The sequence below is a fragment of the Brachyhypopomus gauderio genome, unplaced genomic scaffold, assembly GCF_052324685.1.
Source record: "Brachyhypopomus gauderio isolate BG-103 unplaced genomic scaffold, BGAUD_0.2 sc46, whole genome shotgun sequence".
NCBI classification, from domain to species: Eukaryota; Metazoa; Chordata; class Actinopteri; order Gymnotiformes; family Hypopomidae; genus Brachyhypopomus; species Brachyhypopomus gauderio.
This window is the reverse complement of record NW_027506872.1, coordinates 2,842,629-2,850,723: the sequence shown is the minus strand read 5'-3', so window position 1 is coordinate 2,850,723 and position 8,095 is coordinate 2,842,629. Positions and strand designations below refer to the sequence as shown.

The following is an 8,095-nucleotide window of genomic DNA, read 5'->3' as shown; positions in this document are numbered from 1 at the left end:
ATTTCTCTCTATGAGATGATGGGGTCCAACTAGAATATTATTGGTAGTTATTTTGCTATTTGGGGGTGGGGATGCTGCTGTGCAGTACTGTTATTACTGAATTTAGACATTTTAACAATTGTTGGGCTTGAAATCATCCGTCCAATCTGCCAACAATAGTCATGCATATTGCCTTCTACTGAGAGTCTTGTTTTGTAGAAGCTTATCAAAGGGTTCACTTTTAAGTTTGTGTACAATAAAAATGGGAATTGTACCATAATAAGAAGTCTAACTCTTTAATGTCATGTGTAGCCATGCAGGTGTCACAATCAAGCAGTCTGTTTTTCTTTTTTTTCCATTTTAATTGAATAACACATTTTCTACTTCCAGCAATATCACATAAGTAGGTGTTTTCCCTCATTTTCTGCAGATCTTGGAGAAAGCCGTTGCCAGTCTGGTACGCATCGACTTTCTCCTGAGCTTAGGGATGGTCTTGTCAGAGGTGGATGGTGCTAAAGAGGAAAGATGTGCCAAAGAAATGGTCAAAGCAAATAGACGGTGTGAGAGGGATGCTGTGTGTAGTCTTCCATGCTGTTGTCATTATTGTTGTTCATGCCCTATTAGTTGTGCAGCATGAAAGACAACTAAACCATGGAAGACTACTATACCACGGACCCCTCACTTCTTTATGCATAATACTCTCATGAATTAAACTTCACCAAAGAAATACTAAAACACGTACCATCTGGAATATGTTTGTCCACCACCTGGTCCTCCATGTGAACACGCACTTTGTTTGTCTGTTTCTTTAAAAAGAGAAGACAATTTGATAAAAATCATTCAAAATATGATTCTGACGGTAGCATAAATGTATGGTTGAAAATCATTCAGAAGAGCAGAGTCTAAAGCTAATGGTGTGACTGGGAATAAATACACTTTAAAAACAGATACCTTGAATCTCAGCTTCAGAAATCTTGGACACCTGAACCACCGAGAAGATTTCTTCTCCAGCCCCACGTCCACCGTCTGGGCAGCAGAGCCTGTACAGAGCCTGTACGGTCCTGTTCTGACTGAGAGGTGGTGATGCCAGCGAGGTCACTGATCACAGTGTGGGCAATCACAGCTGACAGCTCAGAGCAGCATCGCTGTCGTGACTGCTCCACTTCTAAGTCAGCCTCCGTCACAGATATGCTTTCATAACAGTAGCGCCCAAATATAGTGTCAGGCTTGGTGCAGGACGTCAGACCAAGGCTTTGTTGGAGTAGTTTTTCGGTAGCTGTGTTCACAAAGCTCCTCACGATGCCTGACTGGAGTGCCTCCTTGGAAAGGTAGGTATCTGACAACACTGACCGAGTCCCCTTGCAGCTCATTTGTGCTTTTACTTGGTCCAGAGCCGCAATCCTTTCCAGCATCAAGTTCCTCACTATAGGGATGAGCTTCTGAGAGGACTGCCTGAGGGAGTCTATGGAGAGCATGCTGTCCAGTGCTTTCCAGGAACACTCAGACTCCTCATTTTGCTCAAGGGCACCACTGCTGATAACTTTTTCACCAATTGCTTCAAAACTGTCTAAAATTATGAAGTCACTGAGGGCTTGTAAATGCATGACAGATGGTGTTAATATCTGCCTCATGCACAAAACCTCCAGCCTTTTCTTCACAAATGTAAACAAATCCTTTCCAATTAGCTGTCCAGCAATTTCCTCTTTACAGAATGGAATCACTGACAATAGGCATTCAATAATGCTCTTTGTGGTGGTGATGGAGTTTAGCAGTACTGATGCTGACCAACTCGTGATTGTGCAGGATTCCAAAAATCCCAGCATCCTGGTCTTAACTGCAAGCATCAGATTTTGGGCGATGTCCTCAAAGTAGCTTACAGGCAGTGTAACACCTTCATGGAGGTCAGTATTGCAATAAATCTCCAGAAGACATGAGTTAATCTAGAGTAACAACATGTGCAAGAGTAGTAAACAAGATTGTAGTCACTGATCACTGGCCTTGGTCTCACACTGCATATATTGCTAATAGATATATAAACACATCAACTATGGAGGAAAACATGAATAATAATAAAAATAATAGAATAAATGAACTAAAACATTTTAGTCCTTCACCTGCTTTAGGGAGTCATCCACAATAGCGGACATGACGCGGCTGGTCTCTTTCATATCGACATGCTTTATCTCAGGTGGCAACATATTCATAATGGCCCTCATGACCTCTCCATAGATATGGCTGAAGATCCTGTCCTCTGAGATGCCAAAGATGACCCTGAGAGGCTTTGAAAAAGATGATGTGCTGCTTCTTGAGTACTCATCATACCTGCTGAAAGTAGGAAAGTTTCCCAATAAACTATAAAATACATAAAGGAATCACAGGCTTGATGACATTAGAAATTAAGCCAAAACTGTTAAACTCAGTGCCCGTGGACCGAGTTTAACTGAGTAAATAACTCAGCATATCAATACTCCAAATGAATACTCACCACCAACCTTCAGACTGAGTATTAACTTACATGCACAAGGTAGCATACATTAAAGGACGAGGGGCACGACTACGCCTGCTCGTCGGTCCGCAGTTGATCTGAGAGGGAGAATCATGTGTCTCTCCATGCTCCACCTCATGAGGGCTGCTGGAGATACAGGTTCCTCCTGAGGACCTCACCCCTAACAGGCCTGACTCAAAACCTGGAGCAACCACCTCCTTCACTGCTACTTTGACCCATGCTGAGATTTTTTGCAGCACTGCAATCAAATCCTCCATTTTCATCTAGTTAGGTTAAAGCCAAGTGTAAAACGTTCATCAGTATCCAAAAGCTTAATGATTTTTAATTAATACTTTTTTTAACCTTAAGCTGATTATTTCTTTAAGAAGTAAAATGCCAATGCAAAGAACATGTACTGTTATGAAGGTCTGACCAGACATGGCCAAAGGCTCATCTTGCAGACAGACATACTGACAGACAGACACACAGGCAGAGAGGAAGACAGAGAGATAGAGATTCGTACTCACATCGCTTGGCAGTGTATTCCTCAGCTCTTGCCAAAGTCTGAAAAGAAAGTGTTACATTGTCACCTAGTTTAATCTTCCAGCACATGTATGTAAAGATTGAGTATGTGATGTGTGGAGAGTGAGTACTTACTCTTCAGTTAGAACAGCTGCATTAGTCCCAGAGGTCGATACGACTCCATCACTTTTGACACATGGAGGAGTGTTGAGATCCTCCATCACTGCCTCTTTCACTCCAGCACTGCAAAAAGCTGTGGTGAAAGAAACATTTACTTTAAGCATCTATGAGGCAAACACTAATGATGCCCATAAACAAATGTCACTAAAAACATAAATTATGGAAAATTATACTGTTATGAATAAATAACCGTATAATGCATCACGTTTTGGTAAGATGTCATCACGCTAAATCTCACCTGAAAACCATCTGCTATGGTCTTTCTTTGCCTGCTTGCTTTCCACGCCGGGGGCAGACGCATCACAGCCCTCTGCAGGAAGCTCTTCTGCTGGCCCAGCTTTCTTAGACTGTAGTAGAGAAAATGAAGAAAAAATGAGTTTCATGATTACCGATTTTGCATTTCTCAAAATCCTCCACAAGGTGGCGTTATTAGAATTGTTGTGTACGCGCTAAAAAGGGAGGAAACTGGTGACGCTTTACGAGCGTCCCATAGAAAACTATTGATTTTCTCATGCAGGCCTATATATAAACTTACTGACATGGGTAAACATAGCATGAAGAAATAATTGACGACATCGTGTTAAAGTAGGCTACATTATGCGTTAAACACGTTGTAGAATGCTACCCTTTCCTGTGAAGATAATACAGGCTGCGGACATCCGCGCAGACATGATAGGGGGAATACGAACATTTTATAATTTAGATTTTTTTTTTCAACCCCGCTGGACTCTCAAGGAGATAATATTAATCGATCTTAATAATGACCTCAGATGGTTAATAACCAATATTAATTGGTTACACATGTGATAAGAGGCCGTAAAATGAAGTAACTGGGATGTAACCGGATAATTAATGTTAATCTGGCTCTCGTTCATTCATTTTCTGATTCGTTCACTGAACGTACTGTCACAGAGAACAGTTGCTAAGGACGTGATTCACGTTTGCGCTGCCACTCACTCACATTTTCTTTTTGATTGCACATTTAAGTTGATATTTTCATCTGAATGTACAGTTTTTATCTTAATGTTGCTCTTAAATTAATATTTATTTTGCACTCAGTTGTAGGTTAGTTCATACTTATTTTTTGTATTATGTTACAGTGATCCTGCGCCAGTTCGTGCTTCAGCTTTTGTGAATTCACTCTTTCACGGGTTTTAATAAGATATTAATGGGAAAAATAATTCGCGGGTCATCACTTTTTCGCCGGTTGTCTGCGGAATTCGATCGGCGGAAAATATATATATTTTATGATTTTTTTACATGACAAAATCCCAAAATGTATAAAAATATATTATAAGTATTAATTCTAACAATTAACAAGGAATGTTATAAATATTAAAACAGTACGAATTATAGTAAATAGTGCATATTTACTCTCGGAAACGAGAACCACCATCACACACATGCACAGAACAGTGTGGGAATGGTTATTAAGTGAACGGGAAAGGTTTATGTAAAGGCGTGGGGAGGGTTTATAAAGCCTTAATATAGTGTATAAAAACTTAAATAATTATACCATTTCTATTTTCGGTTATTGTGGGTAGTTCTGGAATCTCCAGAATGTGATAAAGGAGGCATTACTGTATTTGTAATGTAATTTATATTTTATAATAATTAGGGGTGGGACGCGATTAAAAAAATTAATCGAATTAATCGGAAGCTTTGTAATTAATTAATCGAAATTAATCGCATTTTAATCGCATTTCAGTATTTAACATGAGAAATATTAATTTAAGTTTGAATGATGAATGAATCAATGAACATAATCATAAACTTCAACATCTTGTTTATTTTTCCACCAGTCTACTACACAGACCAATATATGAGTGCAGAAAACAGTTCAGAACATTGGAAATTCTGACCAAAAATGTTGTTTAATTTTGGGAGTTTTGCTCAGGATATTGGAAGAATTGAAGTAAATCAGAAGATGTTTTTTAATACCATTTTAGATGGTATACTTTTCTTAAATTTCCCAGGCCTCTGCCACAGGCATCTCCATAGTGCCTAGAAGTGGTCTTCTGCATGCTCAAAGCAAATGACTGGATCTTCCATTCATCATCTATAATATGAGCTGTCACACCAAGATCATTCTTGTTGCTAACAGAGGTCCAGTGATCCCCAGTCAGAGCCACATTTGTGGCGCTCTTCACAATAACCTGTTTTACTTCCCTTTCACAATAACCTGTTTTTTTTTCCCTCGTTCTTACGTACGAGGTTAAGAAGTACTTGGTGCTAAGAACGTTTTGGGAAACTCACCCCTGGACGGTAGTTCATAACTTGCATCAGTTGACGCAATGTGCAGCGCTTCTTGTAAGCCTTTATCTTCGACCACAGAGAACGAACGACACAAATAATATGACTCGTCATGTATAAACGCGTGCGGAGTCGCGCGCTACGGTCACTCGCGAAAGTTTAATCCAGTCTTAATGGTCCAATGAAGGTACTTTAAAAACCAGGACATTTCCTCACTTAAAAAAAAAACCCGGGACAACACCTGTCCAGGATGTGAAATGCGGACGTTTAGGTCACCCTATCGTACTAGGAATACATTTAGCAGCTAAGTTATCATTACTGACCTGCGCGTTAAGCTGGGCGTACACTGTGCGATTTTTGGCCCATTTTCAGCCGATTTTTCACTCGTTTCGGCTCAATCGCGTGTCGTGCATCGTATAGTTTACACAGGTAAACGAGGAGCGATTCACACCTCACGACCAACTCCCGATCAGAAATCGCAGCGTCGCAAGAACATCAAACGTGTTTGAAATTCAAATCGCTCCTCGTGAGAGTATCGCACTGTTGAAGCAGCTCCACGAGCCGACTCTCCGCAACGAGTTAGTCGTACAGTTTGAGCTTGAGCTGAGTACACGATTTAAAATATCGTAGCCTACAGTGTACGCCCAGCTAGCCGCAACATGTTTTGCGTTGAGGTGGTAACGAAGGGTGGAAGTGCTCCTGTGATAAGCGAACTCCTTCCTTCATAAAGTGCAAATAACACTATTTGTGTTTGTACTTCCATCTGGAAGTTTCTTATATTTAAATTTCCCATCCACCAGCGTAGCCTCTTCAGTAATCTCCATAATGCTCATCTTATTGTGCGTCCATATAATCTGTACGCCTGGAACTCGTGCACTGAGAAACATTCCACGATGCAAAAGTGTATCGTGCGTTAAAATGCGTTAATTTTTTTAGTGCGTTAATTTTCCTGTAATTAATTAATCGAAATTAACGCGTTAAAGTCCCACCACTAATAATAATTTATATTTTATAAACCCAACATTTATAAATTTTCTACAACACTCTCCTGGTCCGTGAGGCCGTAAACTAAACTGAAACATGAACCGTTCAGCCGTGTATCCGAAACGACATGTGGTAGTATAAAGAAACACCCCTCAAAAACAGGGGAACATTTACCTGATGAATTTTAATGTTGCATTGTGTTCCAGGTTTGAAAGTGCTGGAATTTAGGCTAAAGTACTTGAAAATGCTCGACTGAGAAGCTAGGCTCTCTCGAACTTACTCGGACTAAAGTGAGATTATGGAAAAAGCTCAAAGGAACATGAACTTACCCTCATCATTTGTCTAAACAGGATCACTTGGAATAGTCACTCTTCCACTCGCACAATATAACGCTGAAACGCTGTAGTAGCTACTTCAACTTCAGTGACGATCTGTGGTTTAAACGCGTCTGTGGCGACTTTTATAGGTCTCCTGCGTTGTGACGTCATATGCCGTGTCGTCATAGTAACGCAGTTAGACAATAAATAAAACTGCTAATTTGCCGAGACATCAAATCATTTTGGGCTGGCCCATGTTAATCTCAGTAGTTTGGGCCGGGACATTTATCACACCCACTCTGGCCCTGGACATGTATCAGATCCACTCCGGTGTTATCAAAATCTGTGCTACCCATCGAATGTCCTACCTAGAGCTACTGCGCATGCGCATGAATGTATTTTCATGTCAGTGTACAGCGTACACCTATAATTTTGCGTTGTCAGCATTTTTTTCTCTTGAATTCACAATGAGGACTGTCCATTTATTTTGCCAATTTACTTTTGTGTCAACAATTGTTAAATATTTTTGTGAATATCCTCGGAAAGACCTGAGAAATATCACTACTGCTTTGTTTCTAATACGTGGAGGTTCCAAATGTCTGCTAGTCAGTTTGTTTTACCCTTGCCAGTAAATAACTGTGCTCTCTTTTATCATTCCATCCTAACTGGTTTTAGTTGACTGCAGGGGCGGACTGGCATACATTACTACCGGGGATTTCCCCGGTGGGCTGATGGGTTAGTGGGCCGCCGGTGGTTTAACTCGGCCCGTGGAGGAGCCATTGCCGCGCACTGCGTCCCCGGCCCGTAGTCACGCTGCTGTATAACGGTGTTATTACCTCCCCCGCTCCAGTCACACTAACCTGCTCAGAGCGGCCGCGGACTGAGCCTGTAAACACATGAACGAGTTGGACCGGGCCGCGGACTGATCCTGTAAACACGTGAACAAGTTGGACCAGGCCGCAAACTGATCCTGTAAACACATGAACGAGTTGGACCGGACTACGAAAACATACAGCAGCTGTGTCACTTATTAATACAAGTAGACACGAGTAGACTCGTCCATACTAATGCCACATTAATGATATCTCCCTGTTTGTATCCCACGAGTGACAAGAGAGAGAGACGCCAGTTGCACACTGACACTGCTGAGGGTCTAACTCATCATGTGATCCCTCCGCCACACGGTTCACACTACTGAAACGTGAAAAAATAGGTCCGCATTGCTGTAAAGATGGAGCAGTCTAAGCCAGGGTCTAAACAAACTACGAAACGTAAACGTGGCGCTGAAAAGATGAGAGAGAGAAAAAGAAAAGCTGCAGAGGTTACTCACTGAGTGAACAATGTAGGTTTCAGCTTTCCAGTTTCCTGTATTTTG

The 8,095-nt window shown here is 41.2% G+C and overlaps 1 protein-coding gene across 1 annotated transcript; it reads right to left on the bottom strand.

The window, feature by feature from the left end:
• Positions 1 to 351: 351 nt before the first annotated feature.
• On the bottom strand, positions 352 to 3,102 carry LOC143487056 (uncharacterized). Its single transcript, XM_076986368.1, has 4 exons — positions 2,094 to 3,102; positions 931 to 1,919; positions 722 to 785; positions 352 to 491 (listed from the first exon to the last, which is right to left on the bottom strand). Exons 1-2 carry the CDS (start codon positions 2,193 to 2,195, stop codon positions 945 to 947), a joined length of 1,077 nt encoding a protein of 358 aa, XP_076842483.1. The 5' UTR covers positions 2,196 to 3,102; the 3' UTR covers positions 352 to 491; positions 722 to 785; positions 931 to 944.
• Between the last annotated feature and the right edge of the window lie 4,993 nt (positions 3,103 to 8,095).